At 28.3% G+C, this 21,831-nt stretch overlaps 1 protein-coding gene across 4 annotated transcripts in view; it reads right to left on the bottom strand.

Annotated features, from left to right (window-relative positions):
- sick (sickie) overlaps positions 1-21,831 on the bottom strand; it is a 101,671-nt gene that overhangs the window by 38,011 nt on the left and 41,829 nt on the right. For 3 of the 4 annotated variants that reach the window (XM_035089456.1, XM_035089452.1, XM_035089455.1), the window contains exons 4-6: positions 12,121-12,290; positions 10,623-10,700; positions 3,099-3,247 (exon numbers count right to left, since the gene is read on the bottom strand). In XM_035089456.1, the coding sequence (XP_034945347.1) occupies positions 3,099-3,247; positions 10,623-10,700; positions 12,121-12,290 (397 nt within the window). The remainder of the gene's footprint in view (positions 1-3,098; positions 3,248-10,622; positions 10,701-12,120; positions 12,291-21,831) is intronic. The other variant, XM_035089453.1, reaches the window with a different exon arrangement.

Here is a 21,831-nt window from a genome sequence, read left to right as displayed (position 1 = left end):
AAGTATTTTTTTTTTGCTTCAATAGGTCATAATTCAGCTGAAAAAAAATTATAAATGAATTTGAAAAAAAATACAGCAAGAAGGGAAGTAAATAGTTAGAAAAAAGAATAAGCTTTTGACTTGATTCACTTGATTGTATATCAATGAAGTTTTCTATAGAGAAAAATCTACCGGATGAACTTTATTTACCGATCTCAATTACTTTAGGTAGAGTTCAATACACTTTTTTACAATGAAGAAGCAAAAATGATTACAAATAAGTACGTAGTTATTGATCATCAATGCCAAGTTTATCTCTAAATAAATTTGTGTAATCACATTGATATTGATTGTCAGTGAATAGTCACTAATTTTTGTTGATTTATTTCAAAAAAATGAATCAAAAATGTTTTAAATAAAAGCAAAATCATAATAAATATTACTAGATATTGTATAATTGTTGCTATTTTTTCTATAAAGCCAATAAAAAACTATCAAAAGTTTTTTTTCTATGTAAAAATGCCACAATTTAAAAGGATAACTGATGTCTCTCTTTTTTTAAAAAAATTTTTCAATATGTATTATTCAATAGATTTAAATTCCATTGATATGCAAGTGGTGAGTAGCTATTAAAAAAATACAAGAATACTTTATATCATATACTTTGATAGAGCTCAAAGTCTTTGACAACATTAATTATATTTTTATGTAGTTTTAGATCATCAAAGTTGTCATTGAACAAAATAAAAAGAAAAATATTCTTTATATTTAATTTAAAATGCAATAAAGGAATAAAATTTATTGAATAATAGACCTAGAAAGGGTTAACGATGAGCTCAAAAATATGATCTTGTTAGAAATTCGATTATTTTCAAACCTTGAAAAAAAATTTATTATTAAAACAATAATAATTAATAATAATAGTTATTCTTAAAATATTTAACTATAAAATGCATATTATTTAAAATAACGAGCATTTATAAAGTAGGAATAGAAAAATAGGAGAATATGTAATTTCAATTATACCCTGAGGCGACAGAATGAACGCACATCTGGTTGGAAGCACCCTACGATATTGAAAGAGAAAGTAGAGAATGAAGCAGTGTCTGAAAAGTGGGGCGCTACCCTGACCCCCCTACATCTATGTGTGAGAGGGATGATGTTTATGTCCCTTTGCTTTTTCACAGGTTACCCAACTTTAGGTATACTATCAAAAATTGTACACGCTCGTGGCTTCTGTAAATGCGATCTACACTGCCGGATATCCATGGGAGCCCTATGAGATAGAAGTAATAAAAAAGGGTATGAGCATTTAAATGTACAAGACACGAGGCCTGGTCTTCATATCTCATACAGATATATTTTTTGTCTTCCCATACTTTGCCTCAAAATGAACCAGGGGTTGCTAAAAGCTATACAAGGGACTAATGGCGACACCAGTTAGCTTCCTCTTACTTTTGTGACTGTGACTTCAGACAACCTTGTTAATTCTACAGAGATCCCCAATGGAGTGTGAGTTATTTTGGATTTTTTCGTACAATCTTCAATAAATTAAGGGATCATTTTTTTATGACAAAAAGTGAACATTCTAAAGATTATAACTTTAGTGATTACAGTAAAATATTATTTTATTATGCTTCAAAAAGAATTTCGAAGCTTATATGATTTTATCCTTGAATTTATTTATTTATTTTTTGATGAAAGAGATTTGGATTGAATTTATTGTAGATTGATGAGATTTATCTATATTTAATAAGTACTTTAATGAAGCATACCGTTGAGTGAGTACTTGTTAATAATTAATGGATTATTTGAAAAATGAATTCTAGTTGAATAAATATTTATTAATAATTAATAGATTCACTGGTTGCTAGGAAATGTTTATTTTTTATAGAATCGAGAGTGATATGAATATAAAATGAATATATAGTATATCGCTTAGTATTGAATAGGTCCTTCTATTGATGTGGATTGAGATATTGGGCATGCGCAAACTTGTGTATGCTAGTCATGACGAATATCTACTGACCAACGGCTGACTAGTGGCCAGATCTACTTCTGTGAGAAACATCTCAATTTTTTCTCTCATTTCTCTTTTTCCTTCTAAGATGAATTTTGCTTTCGATATTATATCTTTTTAGCTACCATCACACATTGATAATTCTATTCTCTCAAAATTGAGTTATTAAAAAAAAAAGTGACGGATGATTGGAAATGAAATCTGATAGTATGAATGATTGAGTCATTTTGCAGAATATTGATGATCAGTAAAAATTTATTATGCTCTGGAATAGATTCAATTCAAGGGATTTTATCCTTGAATTACTTTGAATGCTATTTTTGAACAATAATTCATGGTGAACATTTTTCAGAAACATATCTATCATGACAGTGAAGTTTGGCATAGGCATTCAGCTTGAAAATTATTTTTTGATTTTATCTTTACTGGCTTTTTGCAAAAGCTATTGACGGATATAACATTGTTCAATGAGTTTTTACACCACATTGTCCTGTCAACTCGGGAAAACGATACGAATGCTATGGAAAAAAAAGTTTTAGGATTAACTGTCACCTACACAACATTCTGGAATTTCCTTAATATAAAAACCAGTGGAAGATAGATAATCAAAACATTCTTTCTATAAAACATTATTAACAATATTTTTTCATGATACTTTTAAGCATATTCCAACTTATCAAGTGACATTTTTTTACAAAATTTTTTTGCAAGCTCCAAAATATAACATAACAATGAAAAACATTCATTTCCTAATATTCAAAGCTTTTTCATTCTTCCTGCTCCAAAAAGTATTCCTTCAAATAATGATAATTGAGAAATTTTTCAATCTTTTAGGCTTTAAGCTTTTTTGAAATCTTTTTTCTTGTGGATAAGAAAAAGCTTGTCATGAAAAAATAATACAATACGCTAATAAGGCATATGCAAAGCCAGTTTGAACCATTAAATCTTCAAAACTCAGCACTAACTGACAATGAACAGATAAATATTCCTGAACAAGTTTCTTTTCAAGGGAAGTAATTGCATATTTTTTAATAACAAAGTAACTTTCACTTGAATGTTCAAATGAAATGAACAGTGGATGAAATTTCATAGAACTTACCAAGTTGTGTTTGATGTGTAGGGGCAGGGACAGGCCTAACCTTGTCCGGAGGGCATCTCCTTGTCGCCGCGACTGTAGCTGGCAAGGGGATACTCGTGCCAGTCGACCCAACTCCTGCGGCTGTTTGTTTATTGTATGGTGATGGAAGTCTGAAACAAAGAAGAATTCAAACCATTAAATAAATTTGATAATTTATCTGAAAATGAAAGCAAAAATATTAAAAAAATTTATATTCATTTTGATGATAGTAATAAATTAAAAGTCACTAAACGTAAAAATTTGAATTTTGTTTCATCATCTTATCATCATCCTCATCATCATGAGAAAAAAGGTTTAAGTATAAATAAGAAAACGGATAAGGTATTGTCTTTTGTGTTCTTCAGACGAGAATGACAAGCCGGACTCGTACGTGCAGATGGTATGCTTTAAGAAATGTAAATATTCTACTCTGTATGTCTTCCATCCTAATAGCCATTATATAGCACCAGACATAATTTTTATCTTTCTTTTTCAACCTTCGAATAAAGAATGGTCATTACTCGCGTGGGTGAAAATAATACTGAAGAATGCATATAGAAATATATTTCTAACGTGTTATAGTAATGTTGATATTACAAGCACCATCACGTTACGTTGATGAGAGTAATCATTTTTATTTAGAGAGCTTTTTTTCAATTTAATATTTTTCCACTTGTTTTGAAACAAGGGAGACTATTTGCAGCGAAAGGAAATAAATTCCCTAGACTATAAAAAATATTTTCACTCATGTTCAAGTTGATCTCATGATGTCTAGAGTTTTGAAGTGCTTATCATCAATGTTGCTATTATTTTTCTTCTATTATCCTGAGGATCTCTATATCTAGTCCTGGAATGGTTATTACAGTTCTATAAGTATTTATTTAACTGAATTTATTTCATATAGAAACAATTTCCGACTGAGAAATTATTGAAAAAAAAGTTTGATATTTTTTGACAAGTTTGTAAGCACGAGGCTGCTATGATAGCTAGGCGTGTTATTATCACTAAATGAGGGAAGCTTATGCTGTTCAAGTTCAGCTGAAGTATTGAGAAATAATTAATTTAATGATCCAAGTAATATTTGACTTTTAATTGTTATTATTATGAGATTAAAAATGTTCTTTGTTCTTGAAGATTGCTATTTAGAGCAATTTAATTTTTGATACATCATTATTTTTTAGCTGTTGTGTTTTTCAGTGATTAATAGCACTGATGCATCTCTCCAAGAATTAGGGCATGTTTAGCTACTGGTATATTTACCTTGTTTAGATATGTATGTATAAACAATTCTGTAAAAGCTCTTGTTTTCTTGTTCGTTTATTCAAACTTTCTTAAAAGCCCTCGGTTATCTAGGAAGTTGAAATTCTACACACTCATAGGATAAATATGAGACTAACAAAGCCAGCTTTGCAAATCTTTTTCTGAAGAAGGAACAAATAGAAGAAGTGGTTTAGACAACTCTTTCACATATTTAAGAATTTTATGAAATGCAGTATGACTTCTTATTTGCTATAAGCTTAATCAAATGTAATTATTCATACTTTACTTTAACAAATACTTTTTTAAATAAAATATGGTTTCGTAGCAACAAATATTAAAGAAATAAAAAAGATAGAAGATTTAAATTTAATCATATCTCTTTTTTTAAATGTGATCAGTTGTTTATGTATCTTAATTGTTTTCAAAGTTTTTCTGGAATAAATTTAAATTCAAAATTATTAGATAGAAGACCTTAATAGAACTGTTTTTTTCTGATATCATTTTTTATCATTTTTTTTTGTACGCTAATAGTTATCAAGAAAAAACGGTGATTAATGAGTTCTAGATAGAGTATTACCTCTTCTATAATATGCAAATACTTATTTATCTCTATTAGAATTCATTAAAAAATCATTCACCAAAAGAATGAAATTATTTAAATCATTCAAAAACGATTAATTATATTTTAAAAATTCAAATCACTTAAATTTCAGACTAATTTTAATCTAAAAAAAATATCTTTGCTAAAGATAATGAGTTGTTTCTAGCAAATAAAATCACTAAAATGCTAAAGCAAAGTACATAAATTTTTCATTCACATTCATGGTTCATTCCAACCCCAAATGACAAATTTATAAGATGAATTGATCATGTGAAAATTCCCCTTAGGGGTGTGTCCATTAGTATTGGCTACATCTATCGTTTCACTTAAATTTATGATCTCGCTACTTGCGATTATTTAGTTTGTTCGAAAAGACTAGATTTACGCACCCTCGCTTGTTCCTTATTCCGTAAAACTACATGTTTTCTTTATTTAGAGTATTCGAGTTCAAAGACATCCCGCATGAAACGAGTGTGACTCAATGTTTTCGACGTGAATGGTCGCTGAAATAGATTTCGCGTCACGGCCACACACTTGGACCTTTAGTTTATTTTTTATTTCACACTAATTATTTAACTGTAAAATATTATTGGATTATTTACATCTAAGTCAAGTTCAAAGTATGCTGATACAAATAGTGGTTAATAAAAATGTTGTAATTTGCAACATGATTTGTAGTTACGTATGTGTGTGAATGTCAGAAGGATCTACAATAATATAACTTTCTAGGAAGGGTCTGGATCCTTTCTGCTCATTCGCCACGATACTCATCTAAATTTATCCGAGAGCTGAAACCCGAGTCATAGCGCAGTCGCAAATACAAATGTATACAACTGGTGTCAAGTCGCGTTTCAACGTCACGTGAAAATGCTTCGTTGACCGGCAATTATTCCTAATTGCTCAAATGAATAAATAGACTTGTTCAGACCAAATATTTACGACTGACTGATTACATAGTTTACATTGTCGAGATTTTATCAAAAAAAAAAAAAATGATTTATTTATTTAGAAGATTAATATTTACTAGGAAATGGTAAATTATTTTAATTGAAGAATAAATACAAGCCAAATAGAATTGATGAATTTTTGGAGCCATTATATCGGAAGTCATGGGTTGAAATTCAAAAGAGTAAATACAAAGAGAAACTTGATGCCAATGTTCATGATTCCATGACTATAATATGGCATGTGCTTTGTTGTAATTAAAACAGTGCTTGTAATCCTCTTTAATCTTAACTAAAAAGGATGAGCTTTGTTTTATTGACATAAAATGCATTAAGAATTTTTGTCTTGTATCAATTTATTTTCATTAATTCTAGATTATTCATTTTTTATTTACTTTTTTATATTTATTTATTGTTAAATAAAGAATTTAATAAATACTGATGAACTTTTTCATGGACTTAACAGTAAGTAATTATTTTTTCTTAAGATAAAAAATTAATTTTTTTTAATTCTTTATCTCCCATTTGTAATTAAATAATTCTATTTTTTTTTGGTTTAGTACTATAATAGTGTCACTGGCTTTCCTGTTGAATTTATATTTGATAATACAATAGATTAAAAAAATTTAATAAAAATCAACAAAGCTTTTATCATTTAAATGAGTTCATTATTTTAAATCCATTAAAGTTTATTTGTAATAATTAAGAAACAATGCAATTTACAACTTGCTCTTTTCCTCGCAATATTTCTTCTTTCTTTAATAACCATTTTATTTTTAAATAAAAAATGTCTTTGTTCTTTTCAATTCTTTGTTCTTACGTTCAGTTAATTAATATTCACTAATCAGACACAAAAAAAAACCATCAACAACTCTCAGCAAATAAAATTCCACAAATAATGGCAGACTGAGGATATGAATTCTTGAATAGTCGTGCTATTGTTGGTAGAAAAATATTTTTCACTGATCATCTATTAGTCTTTTTACATCCCAGTATCAACATTTATCCCGACAAACGAGTAATATTAAAGATAATTTAATTACATGAAATATTAAAAGCGTGTTTCAAGCTGATAATAACTTTTCTGATGGAAACATATTTAATGAAACTTTCACAAGTAATCATTACCCGTAAACTGACGAGATCAATACGCCAGTGAAATTCGAAGCACGTCAAACCCTCTCCCTACTTCATTCTCATCTCATTTATTGCAAAACCACACGGGGTTTGATGAACATGCAGGTAATTAGTAAAATTCTCATGAATACCGTCTCGAGTTTCAAATATGTCTGACAATTGACCATTATTCATTGGATCCATTAATAAACTTCAGGAATTTTATCTTCTTCACTTGAATTACTTAATAAATCTTTAATTTATTTTTTATTGCTACAGGTGGAATTTACTCTATAAAAATAAATCAGTAAAAAGCAGTGATGGTTCTATAATTGCAAATCAGTGAAGCAAATATACACTGCATCATGTTTAAAAAAAAATAATAATAATATTTTATCTTAATTTAATATTTTTTAAGATGTACTTCAACGTAATGACGTAAATTTAGGAAAAAATGTCTTATATCATGAAGATTTTTGCTAAAATTCTTCATTTTCAGCCCGTCAATTAATGAGATTTCCTGTTACCTTTCAATGAGCTTTTAATCTAATTACCTATTCTACTACTATTCATCGGAAAAGGATGTATCGTATCAGAAGCTATTAGTATTTGAGTCTGTTACAATAGACGTTATTAAACTTCGAATAACAATAATAATAAGAATATGGAAGAGAAGTACAATGCATTTTGTTTATTAGATTAAAGAGACTTTTAAAAATATAATGGATGGAAAAATGAGATTGTTTGACAAGATGAATGTAAAGTACATATTTTTATGTACATAGGAAATTTATAGTGCAGATAAAACGTGTTTCAAATGAATGTTAAAACAGTGGAAAGACATTTATCGAGTTAATTAGTTAGTAATTAATTATATTTTGTATTTATTGAATGACAGAAAAATTGTTTGGTTTCATATTGATTATTGACGATTCTATTAACTTGTATACAATAGTTTCAATTGAATTTCTATTTTATTGGTAAACTTTTTCAATTACGAGCTTTGATTTTATTATTCTAGACTTACAGACAGACTATCGAACTAGTTTGAAGTTTAAATAAATTTTTTTTTTAAACAGAATAATAAAAATTATAAATAAAAATTAACTCTAAATTACAATAAATTTAATTAAGTATATTAATGAATAATTTTTAATACTTATTTATTTTAAATATAAAGTATTAATTATTTACAAGAATAAAATAAAAACATAATTGAATGTTTGCTGTTCAAAGTTTATGTATCTCTGCACCAAAGAAAATAAACTATTCATAATTGCAAATATTTAATGTGTAAAGAAATTAATTAGACGAAAAATTATTTTAAAAAATTAAACTTTTTGGAACAGAAATTTTTATTATATAGGTACTGAAATAGATGATTGCTCAATAGTGAGAAACTAATAAGCATATTTCTACAACACTTTCGATTTATTAGAAAAGATAAATACTAAAATAATAATAAATATGCCCACTAGGTACTTAATTCTATACATTATTGATAAAAAATTACCATCCACATAAAATCTATCAAAACATGAAAATAATAATCTTATTTTATTTATTTAATGAGTTTGAATCATTGAGATAAGTATCAAGAATAAATAATGATTTCTATATCAGTAATAAAATTATAAATATTTCGTTAATGTTTTTCTCTAAAGATAGCAAATGTCTATCAATTTGATTCCTTAAAAAGAAAATAAGTAGCTTATATGTCAGCCTTAAACATATGTGTAATTGATGTAAAAAAATAAAATAACTGTAGTTTAGATAGTATTTTTTTTTAGCTTAAGAATCAGTTATTTCTCCAAATGTTACATTTCAAGGAGGAAATTCAACAGACTTTCTCGAGTAAATATAGTATATACCACGTGTAGATGAACAAATGCTGACCACAGTACATGCATGCACGCACGCGATGTGGTGTGATGGACGTGAATTTTATTCAAAAAAGCCGGTCATTGTCCATGAACATCCGACGTCGACCGGTCCTCCCACTTGTGTGTCGGTCCAGACTACCTTACATTTCCGCCAGAGCAATCTTTTATTACTTTTCGGACCAGAGCTTATTAAGCATTGTCATTAATTCACTCAGAAAATTTTTATAGTACTGATTAAAATAAAATTATTTTTGAATTGGTCAATACTTTCACTTTCATTCATTAAATATCGGTTTTTATAGGAAAATTACGATCGATCGGTTAGATTTTACCAGTGACATTTATTTGTTAAATATTCTAATGTTAATATTAGGTTTTTCAAGTTTCTCTCAATATTTCAAAAAATATTATGAAAGAGTTGATTTGAATTTATTTATTTTTTCAATTAATTCATGTTTAAGTAGAAAGCAAATATTTTTTGGAATAAAAATTGCATCTAAGTTGCAATCGACTACATATAATATTGTGTAGTTATTGAAATATTTTTCGATAAATTTTAGAATTATTTTAGATTTATAGATTGATTAACGAACATATTAATTGACGTTAAAGTTTCGAATCAGTTTTACTGATAAAGTAAATATTTATTAAAAATTGCAATCATAATATAAATACTTTTTATTTGAACAAATTATCAGTATTATCTGAATGTATCTATCTGATATTTAAATTTTAATCTTTTAAAACCAATGCTCAATAAATTTTCGCTTACTATCATGCTAAAGCTCTCAAATAAATAAATTCTCAATAGTAAAATAAAATTTTGTTCGACAAAAGAGTATATATAAGCTTTTAAGCTGAATATTTATATTAAAAAAAAAAACTGAATTTTTAAACATACAGAAATATTTAAAGAAAAAAAAATGCTTGCTTTAATTTATTGCAAAATAATAAAATAATATTTTTGATAAGTTGTGTAATTTTTTACACGAAAAAAAAAACGGTAAAGTTATTTTTAAATAATGAAATTTATGTTAAAATGTACAGAAGGTCTAGGGTGATTGAAGAAAGGGATAAATACATATTGAAGTTGATTTATAAACTCTTTTATAAAAGCTATCATGAAACTAACGTATTCTTCATCGAATATAATAAATTATAAAACAACGAAAAAATTTCCCATTTATCTGTGGTGTGAAATTTTTTTCATGTATCTATTTTGTTATCTCAAAAGTACGGAGAAATAAACTTGACATTTAATTAATCTCTAAAATATCTAATCACATTAAGAAAGAAAGTGAATATAAGTGCATGTAAGTGCAAGCGCAACACTAATGTGCATGTCTACAAGTAGGATGCATAGAACGTAAGTTGGCGCGAAAAAAAGTGTTCAACCTGAGGAAAAGACGCTGCAACCGGTCTTAATATCTTTTAAAAGCCGGCGGGTGTACACACGAGAAGCCGTGAATCTGGTTTATCACTTTTTTTTTTATATATATATATACACGAGACCAACCTTCATTCTTTAATCATTCCTTCACCCACACCCTGTTGTTCTTTATGTATATAATTACATTCTGATGCTACACTTAACTTCACGACTAACGTCAAGACCTTATTTATGATTCCTGCAGAATGTGACTAAGGATCAGAAAATTCTCAAAATTCTGCAAGAGTTCAACGATGAGTAATTGATTTTTACCTGTGTACTTCCGGAGAATTAGGTAAACTTCGTGTTTTCCGGTTACTCCCAGCGGTACTTCCGTTGTTTCCCATTGTTCTAAATTTTTGATATGCTTTCTTTCACAACAATAATAAATAAATGATTATCAAAATGGTAAAGTGCCCTAGTGATCACTTGAATGAGACTTGAACAGCATAGTTGATGAAATAAAAGTTTGTATTGTTATTAAAATGCACTACTCAAAGAGCCAAATGATCGTTGGTTGCAATAGGCTTTGTGAGATTTAATCAAATTCACCATATAAATGGTCACGTTGCATGTCAGTAACAAGTAATTAAAAGTAAAGTAGTCTGACGGTTGAATTAAAAAGAGCCTTTGTGGTAACGGATATATCACAACCTCATGGCACTAACGCACTCGCCATGGCTGAAGGAACCATGGTTTAGACAGGTTTAGGGATCGCTGGCCCGCATCAAACTGAAGAGTGAGGCCGTAGCTCGCGAGTATTCCCCATTACCGTTTCCATAGCACGTGGCGCGTTCTCACTCTCTCCCTCTTGTTACTATTCGTTTTCATCTCGCTTCAACGCTCTTGGTTTGTCGACTTGTTCGACTCGACATTGCCTCCCTACCATGCTTTTACTCCATCTCCCTTGCGCGACGTCTCCACCATACAGCCTCCCTTGTTTCGTCTCCCCCTGCTATCCGAACGCCTGGACTTTCCCGTGAATCCAACCAATCGTTGGCCAGAGAACTCGCAGGATTTTTCAAGCATTTACATGCTAATGCCCGAGCATGCCCGAGAACACATCGTCTACGCTAAACACTTCTCTAGCACAGATAAATTTGGAGATACATCATGAGAAATATGCAGTTAAACGGTGCTAAATATTTCCCATGGGAAATCTTGCTTTTTATCAACTGTCACGACTGTCGATTCTCCATCCTCATTTCACAATAAAAAATCAACAATCATTTTTATTTATTTAAATTTTTCCATCTATTGTTACTTAAAAGATGCCACTATTTGCTTATTTTGTTGAAACAACGATCCCAATCATCATGAATTTCTTAGAATAAAAAAAAAATTACGAGACAGATTAAATAAAAGAACAGACATTCCTTAGTATAAAAAAATTTAGTTCAGTAGAACTCGCGTTTTTTTAAACTTTTTAAATGAATCCCGCAAAAAATATTACCGTTATTTGGCATACAAGTTCTGAAAGAAATTTATTTTACCGACACACGAAATATTGCAGCTGTCGATAACACAGTTAACCTTTTGTCGGTAATGTAGATAGCGCGTTCAATTTGTTTCCAATCATTTAAATAAACTTTTTTAAAAATATGTTAATAATGTTAAATATTCTATTGAAGATATTTTTTTGTAAACAGTAAGAAATTCTAACGGCGGCATTTTTGCAACCCGTTAAGGAGCGAACCGTTATAATGATGTTGTTAAAGCAGAAATGGAGTGATATCTCAATACAATTCTAATAAATCTCTATACTACCCACCTCGGCATATCTTGAAGTTGTTTTGCTCGTTGTTTATGTCTGGAGAGAGCGAAGAGTAATGCAAGAATTGGCCTTAGAGTTGTACCAGTTGATAACTCTCCAGGATTGACAGCTCCAACATCTGCACCAAGTGCTCGCAAAGCACCGACACAAAGACTCACGTTTTCCACCTGTGCAAATAAATTTCAATTATATACCATCATTCTGACCAAACATTAAATAATTATTACTCATATGTATAATTTAAACAAATAATAAAAATGTTCAACGGAAAAGGTTAATTTATAACTCAAATAAAAAAAGCATTTATGGACATTGTAGTACATTGACATACATATATAACAATTATATTTATAAAAAATAGAGGTAATATTTTTTATCATCACCTGTGCTCTTTTTTTCTATCACAAAATATTCACCAGTGTCGAGGGGTACGCTTTTAACAAATTAAATGGCCAGCGACAGTGTCACAAATTGTACGTTTGAGCAGAAAATAAATGACTAAACCCCAAACCACAAAAGAATAAAAAAAAAAACACATGATAAAACGGTAAAACTGAGGAAATTTTTTTTTAAAGTGCTTTCCCACCCATATGACTGTTGCAGGTAATAGATTCATATATATATTATGATGTGGCAATTTTTAATTAAGAGTAACCTGTTACCAAATAAAAATAAGCATATAATAAACGTCATATTATGCATGTAGTAATGTTGCGCGGTATATCAGTAGCAAAATTCATATGCGTTTCTACACAAGACAAAGAGTATATGTTTATACGACTACACGTTCTACGGAAACGTGACTGCCGTGACCATACGACTGTCTCACTATACGGCATGTCCACCTTTTGTTTCCATTGTTCTTAGGCTAGAAGCTTTACCCAGAAAAATGAACCACCAATGTACAACCCTACTGGAGTACCCATGGACGAAGAAATGCGAACGAAAGAGATAAAACCCGTTGACTCACCAACCGACAATGGGTATACCCGAAAGATTCGTAACTATACTACATAGCGAGTGCACTAGTCAAGTTTTCATTTTCGTATGGATACGATGCATTAGTCACAAGAGGATGAATGGAACATGAAAGCATCGCTTTTTACTACCCAACTTTTTTAAAGTATCAAGCGAAAAGTTAGTAAACTACTAGATGCATGCATCACATGTTCTAATGTATGTCTATATATTCGTCCTGCTAGAGATGGAGAAAGAAACTCACCTACTAACTAAATGTATGCAGACTCAAATTATGGAGTAAAAATTGTCTTAGAAGTGTTGGAGAAATGGGAACATGTCATGTTTTAATCAGCAGTGGAATAATGTATTGAGATTTTAAGGAAATGTGGGAAAGAGTTGGAATAAAATGGGCCAAGATAAGCTTTTTTAGAACATTGGAAATTTTTTTTTTGCTCTTTTCACTTTTAGAGTTAATAAAAGTATTGATTTTTTATTACTTTTTTCAGACTATTATTTGATTATCGTTATTCGAAGTCTTTTTTTCGGTTTAAAATAGAAAAAAAAACAAAGAATGACCCAATGGATGATCTCCTTAAAATATTACCTACACTCAAAGGCAGTAAAAGTTAATTACTCATTGTTAAATTGTGACAGATCGTAATTTATATTATTATTAAATAAAAAAAAAAAACTTTTTTTTTACGTATTGGAACACTTATTTGCCAAGACTTTGTTGATAAATTTGTGATTTTAATTTAAAAAAAAAACAATTATAAAATTTTGCAATGATTTTGTAATGAATCATTAGAATGCCTAGAAGCACTATTTCATCCTAATTTCGCCTACGTGACTTTTACGAAGTATTTTATGTTACTCTGCATTGTTATAAATTGAAATTTCAGAAAAATACTATATTTTATAACAACAATAAATGAGGTATTGTATGTAAATATTTATACCATAATGAATAGAACATGTTTTTATTGGTTTTTTATTTATAACTGACAATAGTTCAATGATCTGATATTTCTGTCAATATTTTTCTCTGAATGTCATGTGTCATGGTTGAGCATGGTGTAATGAGTAAATAGAAAGTGTTGGGTATTGATAGTAGAGTTTTTATAGTTCTAATATTATATCAGACAATCTAATATCAACATGTACCTGATAAATTGATTTCAAATAAATAATTTATTGGTCATAAACCAAAAATATTTAATTAACCCAATAAAATATAAATTTGTCCAGAATAATTTTTGGATTAAAAAAATGTTGTATTTTACACTAAATCGAAATTAAATCTTTTTAAGCTTCGTTTAATCATAAATAATTTATTCAATTTTAATAAAAATCTCAATAGAAACATATTTAATTATGTTTAATTGTATGCTAATTAATGAAATTTTTATTTTGTGTTTTCAAATGAAATAATTTACTGCATTATTATTAGACAAAGAATTACAGTTTCTAGAACGCACTTTAATTAACATTTATCATATATTTAAAAATTGATAAACCAATTTTTTTATTGTTCATGGCAAACCGTTGTTCAATATCCACATTTTAACTCGATTTTATCGTTCTTCTGTTACGAAGTGAAGTTGAGAATAAAAACAAAGAATATTTTCATTTTAATTTATATTAAAATTTAGAAACACTCCTAATTGCTGTAAATTCTCTCAAACTTTAATATATTCCAAAACGAACATTTGTGGTTGACACGTATGAAATAAACTTTGTTTAGTTTCAGGTAAAATAAACGAAAAATTGAACCCTTGCCAAAACAAAAGTAAACTATAATTTGTTACATTTTCTCGAATAAATTCTCTTAAAAAATTCATGATAACATCGACTAAATAAATAAAACACTTGTATTTTTTTTTAAACATTTTTTTTAATATTTATTCTTCAAAAAATTTAACACAGGCAATGCCTATAACAGCTCATCAGTAATAAGTCCGAAAAAAATATCTCCACACGTTATTTATTTCAGTGGTGTTCTAATCTACCATGGTATCATTATTACAACGATAATTTATACCATTTTATTCTACCGCGATGAAATACATAAGACACTTTTGCAGATAAATTGATGACTTTGAATGACTGTTATGGTAAAACTACAAGAGCAACTACCAGGAAAGATGGAGTTTTTTCTATGACATTCCGTCTCGCATTACCTCCCTTTATTCTTATTATGCTGTCCTCGTTTTTTCGTTTCGCTCTTCTCACTCACGCGTTTATTTCAAACTCGGAGAAGATAAGAGAGCCCTCTGTATCCCTTGAGACTACTGGCCCATACACTCTGTGAGTAAGAAAACCTATACGGAAACTCGCCAAAGGAACAAGTTAAAGGTATAGAACTGTTTACGTCAAAAGATTTCGCTAAGAAAAAATACTTGGATATCACTTTGATACAAAGTTAAGGTTGAAGAGGGTACAAGTACTCGAAAAATAAACGAATAAGCAGAAAAGAGTAGAGCTAATGAAAGTAAAAGAAACGACGAAAGATGGGTGATAGTCCTAAAGACCATTAAGAGGAATATTTTAAGAGATAACGAAAGAGGATAAAGACTAAATCTAAATAAATGCGTTTTCGGAAATAAATTTTCAAACACCGGAATAAATACCTCAAAGGATAAATGTCTACAGGTAGAAAGATAAATATGATATAAATATGCGTATTATTTGACAGCAAGTATTAATTGTGAATAATTTGAGGAAATGAGTTGAAATAATTTGTTGGATAAAAATGAAATAAACAGCATGACAAAGTATATATTAAAAGCAATTGCTCAGAGTTTCTTGGAGGTATTGCCGGCGCCCCAAAGTGCTCTTGGGACATATCGCGAGATGTCCTCTTATGGTAGTGTCTTCGCTGAACGCTCCAGGCAAGTCCGCAAAAAGAAAAGGACATAATGCTCCTATCAACCGGTACAGACGACACAGTACGTAAGAACTCTGGTACACTTACAGACTAACAATGTCTTCTGGATTATATTTAAGGACGTATACCTCTCCTCTACAGTAATTATCCATAAAAAGTATCAGTCTTTTATACTTTGTTAATATTGCATTATAAATTTTTTTTTAGAATCTCTAAAGGTCTAGTATACTCAACTAAAAAAACCTTTGAATACTTTAGATTCAGTTTCACCAATTTCACAGAAGGATTTTTTTTTGAGCAGAATTTTAATACTAATTATGTCCAAGATAGAAATACTGAAATGATCCCTTTTTTAGGGAAAAATGTAAACGATTTTGATTATATTAATTAAAACGTGAATCGAAGAATTTCAAAATTCTTTTAATGAAGTAATTAATTAATTAATTAAATTTGATTATAAATAAAAGAAAGGATATTTTAACAGATCAAAAAATGTAATTACACTTTTGAAACGAATTCATTACTGATCAGTTAAATTTGTAAGAAAAAAATTACTTCAAATCAGTGATGAGTATTTATCGTTTCATATTTTTTACAGTCATTATAAATAAAACATTTTCTTTACTGCAGTATAATTAAGATTTTTTATTGCAAATAATTATTTCAATTTACTTGAAAAAGTTCAATAATTGTTTATATTATTTTAAATATAATAATTTTTATAAATCATCATAAATATGATGATTATTAATTAATGTTAAAATTGAATTATTTTTATTTATTGCTAGAATTTTATTTTGTTTTGTTGATTATTATTCATTATTTTGTAGTTTAAAGGAAAGAATTCAATAGAGTTTGGTGAATTTTCTAGAATTTCGTTGACACTGTAATTTTGATTCATGTTCATAATCAAGTTAAATAAGCCAGAGGAATTATAGTGCCACAATAGAGTAAATCATTGAAAAGAGTTCTTTCTTCCCAATCTAGTTATTGCATCATGGCATTGCGAATTAAAGAGCACATGGAATACGCATTTAACATGAAAAGAAATATTGCATGAGAGTATATGTATATGAGTATTTACAACTCTCTCTCTTGAACTCGACCAGGTGGAGAGAAATGACATCAACTGTGTGAGAAAGTATTATTGTACATGAGTTGTTTAATCTTTAAGCCCTACTTTGAACTATTTATCATGTATTTATGTAAATATAGACCTGAGGAAAAATAGTCAACTTTTATTCGAGATATCTTTCAAACTAGTTGTCAAATTATACTATTACACATAATATGAGTCAAGACTGAAATAAATGACGTTAATGATCTTAAACTTTCTAGCTTTTTTTTTTTAGATATGTTTTTTTTTCGTTAATTAGGTATTTAAATACAACTATGCAAATATAGAATTTTCATTCATAAAAATATTTTTATTTTTAGTTTTGTTTCATGATCATTCATTCAATTTTTTGGGGATTCATCAATTAGTGAACTTTGTTAATGATGTTATTTTTAATTTAATAGAATTATATTCTTAATTTGTTAATAAAATTCTTGTTACGTTCATTTAATCACGATTTTAAATTGCAATAAATAAATAAAAACATTAACTTTATAAATGCACTTGCAAATGTAAATATTATCATTACCTATCTGTGACCCTAATCAAGCTCTGCTATTGAGCCTATATAAATGTTTAAAAATAAAATAAATACAAATAAATGCATTTTTTGTATAAATAAAATTGAAAAACTTTTGTTATAAAGACAATTATTTATTAAATGTTTTTATTGGGTTATAGAATAATAGTTGTCAATAAAATACTGGATAGGCTGACTTAATATTTGTAGTGGAAATCAAAAGATTGCATTATTATTATTTGTAGTATTGTTTATAAATTTTATCAACAATCTGAAAAAATACTTTCTTAAAAGGTTTACATAAGTCTCGTTGTTATCTATTACCGAATTCTCTATTCTCTGCAGGGTACTACTGTCTTATCAAACTTGTTAAGTATCCGAGTAAAAGTATTTCAAACACCGTCTCTAACTGATTTTACGGTGTGTTATCCCATGTCAAGAAAAACTACCGGAAAAAGTTTGTATTTGTACCTCAATATTTACTTTAAGAACTTGTTTTAAATTGTACAAAAAATTTTTTTTTACACTTAGAAACTATTAATTATTCAATTGATGACTGAATCTTTTTTATAAACACAATCATGATTACTCTAAAAGCAAAAGAAATGTAGGTGTTGACATAAAATTATTTATAATCCATTTTATAAATATCAAATTATATTTTTTGATGATAAAAATTTTCTTTTTTACTTGTAACTATTTTTTTAAAGTTATTTATTCAAAAGTATCTATTTTCTTTTTATAATTAACATATTTCTTGTTTTAAAAACAAATTAATTCAAATTTCTAATAATGACATTTCGGAAATTATTTTAGTACTCAGTTATTCAATTAAAAAAAAAATCTTCGTCAAATATCAAAAAAAAATTTTATTCAATCAAATATTTTTTATTTACTCTCGAAAGCGCTCGAAAAGTATTCTTTCGTCTGCGTCTCATCCTTATCTAAAAATACAAACGTCAGTACAAAAAAAAAAACCTTAAAAAATCTAACAAAAAAGGCAGTGGAAGAAGCCGCTGTCTTTTTTTCACTTCTCGCTGCCATCATTTCATTTCGCAATTATATTCAAAAGACAATGACCTGTTGTCGAAATTAGATGCAACCAACCATCTTATAACATCTTTTTTTTCTAATTTATATTCAAATTTCTGTGAGACTCCAACCTGGGCACAATTTATAATCTTGACTATATAATATTATGGACGTAGTACTTTACTAATGACTATTACTCCAATAAAAGTAAATAGAGTATTTTCTGAGAAAGACCCAAGTGCAGTGGAATATAACGGTACGGGTCCTGCGAGGAGAAAAAAATTCGCGTGTTTGAGAAAAAATAAAAAAGGTCGTAATTATTTGAGATTGGAAGAGCCTGAGGGCTATCCAAAATAGAATCCTGACAAATAAAATCGTATAAAAGCAGTTTTTAACGGTATAAGTCCGTTAAAAAAACTATTAAAATTAACTCATTTAAGAAACTTGACATTTAGCAGAGTTTGTAACTCAACATTTATCAGTACAAGTGCAAATATCGGAATGGATATTGAATTTAAGCAAAGAACGATAAGAGTTGTTATATTACCACCAATCTTTGAGTTAGAGAAACAAGGTATTGAGTGTTTGTTAAATTAGGTAAAGAAAGATATCCATCTCAGTGTGTATACAATACAGGAAGGAAAGATGATTTCGTTGAGTCATTATATATCAACTAGAAAACTCGTCTATAAATAATGCCAAGGACCTCAAGCAATTCGCATTGCGCAATCATCTACGAGGTAAGTTAACTTTCGACACGTTGTTTAGTATTCGCATATTTCAATGTGAATGGTTTTCCTCGTTTCAATGAAACTCAGTGAACAACAGATGAGCATTGTTCATTATTACTTTGTACGTTAATTACCTTCAAAGTTGTAAAAAATCATTTGAATGGAGAATAAGTGGTTTTGTACAGATGTTTATAAGGAAATAGTCTATTAATTTTATTGTGGATAGAAAATAAAAGGGTGTAAAGACGTTGGTTTTCACTTCATTTTCTATACGCTTGAAACAATAACCGGATATCAATGAATTTTTAGTGATAAATAATTATTATTGATTTAAACAAAATGGAAATTATTGACGATTTAAACAAATTAGAATTCTTTACAAATACTCCCAGACATTTTTTAAATTTTTCATTAATCAAAATATTTAATTACACGAGAATATTTCAAGTTATGTTCAATTTTTTTGATACTGATCAGCCTTTTTTATTTCGTTAATTAAAATATGATTAAAAAATAAATAGAAATAATAAAACATCAGAGTTTTATTCAAAAAAATTCGACTTTTATTTATTATTATCGATCTTATTTAATTATTGACAAAAATTAAAGAAACTATGTAAAATAAATAGAGCAGTTAAATCAGGTGCAATTTAAAAATCCTATGTTTACAGACAAAAACGTGTTTCAACATAAATACTTCTGACTGTAGCTGATAAGTGACCGTAATAAATTGAAAGCCATTTAATTATAAAGAAATAATTGGAATGAAAAAAAAACATTATTTATTATAGTGAAATATGATTATTATTTAATATGTTAGAATTTTTTTGCCTAAACAAAAAAAATGGATGCAAAAAAAAACAATTCTCACCTATACTATGTAGAGAAAACATGAAGAATAACCACATTGGCGATAATAATCGCGTCACTTGTGATACTAGATGTCGATTCGCTCGACTTGATCGCCTGAAGGACAATCAATTTTTTTTCCTACCTATTGCATAAATATAATTCTAGATACTTGGCAAAAAAATAGTCATGACCCGTGCGACCACCCGAACAACGTCCAACTAATCTTTTACAACTGTAATAAGGTGGGATACAAGCCTTGTATTATAGATTAAAAACCCTGGCGCGCCTTCTAAAAGTCCGAGAATTCGTTATAATCTTTAATATTGAATTTCGACCTCCATCGAAGAAGAAACATCCTAAGTAGCAGAAGCAGTATTTTATGCTTATAGACAGATATAGATATCAAATCCATTATTGACATTTTGAATTAAAGATTATCATCACTATCTGTGACATATTTTGATTGAATAATGTTTTCTGGTAGGTGGTAATTTCTTTGAAGATTATCATAACGTAATTTTTGAATGAAGATGAAAAAAAAATTTCCCGAAAAACCATAAGTAGAACTTAACTGTTGAAAACCGGAAATCTTGGAATTCATGATTTGTTACGGAAGCGCGTTTAGACTTATGAGCAATCAAATAAATAATCTGTCGAAAGAAGATAACTGTCGGCAACTGGCATTTTCATAGATGTTTCATCAATGCCTCCGAATATGAACCCTAATTATTTATCATACCTATTCAATCTCTTATCTGATTCATCGTCTGTGCAATATTTTTCCTACTATAGTTTATTTAAAATATTTCTTTTTAACTTTAATACTCGAAAAATTTAATTCAATTATTCTTTGAACAAATTTCAATCGATTGAAGTTGGTTTTAGTTTATTTTAGAAATTATTCTTTCTCTCATAAATATTTAAATTTTCGAGAAAATTTATTGAAAAAAGGAATTTTTTTATGTGTATAAATCTTATGTGACATTTATAGTTAGTTTATTTTCAAATTTAAACCACTGCAACAACTAAAGAAAAAATTTTTTTTAAATTAATTATTTTTATTTAAAAAAAGTTAAGTAAAAATTTTTTTCTTTTATGTAAATTTGAATATTATTAATTTATTTATTTTGTGTCAATTTTTTATCGATTGTTAACAACATTTACTTCTGCAAAAGGCAATATATTCAATGGAAAATAAAAAGATAATTTTATCGCAAAAAAAAATATTTATTTAGTTACTAAGCGTGATAGAGAAACAAAAAAGCTTTTATAAATATTACATGAGATTTGTCTGCACAAAATAGTAAACTATGTGTGCTAATAGGATAATGTACGTGCATACATACTTGTCTGTTTGCAATTCGCCAACAATTCCCGGGTCATTCGTCTCATCAATTAATTGCAGTTCAACTAAAATATAACTTTGAATGTCCATGCATTCTATTTATAAACTTGTCTTGAATAAAGAGCCCACACTCTGATGACTTTCCGCCCTCACGTTATTACTTCACTTTGCGATTCTTAAGAGAAAAGGTCGAGGTGAAGTTTTATATACACGATCATCATTAATAGACTTGTATACATATCGCTTAATGCACTTCTGCCAAAC

This window comes from Chelonus insularis, unplaced genomic scaffold, assembly GCF_013357705.1.
Source record: "Chelonus insularis isolate UGA/USDA-ARS -01 unplaced genomic scaffold, ASM1335770v1 contig_66_pilon, whole genome shotgun sequence".
In the NCBI taxonomy this organism is placed as follows: Eukaryota; Metazoa; Arthropoda; class Insecta; order Hymenoptera; family Braconidae; genus Chelonus; species Chelonus insularis.
Note: the sequence above shows the minus strand (reverse complement) of the source record. Positions and strands in the feature narration are given on the sequence as shown.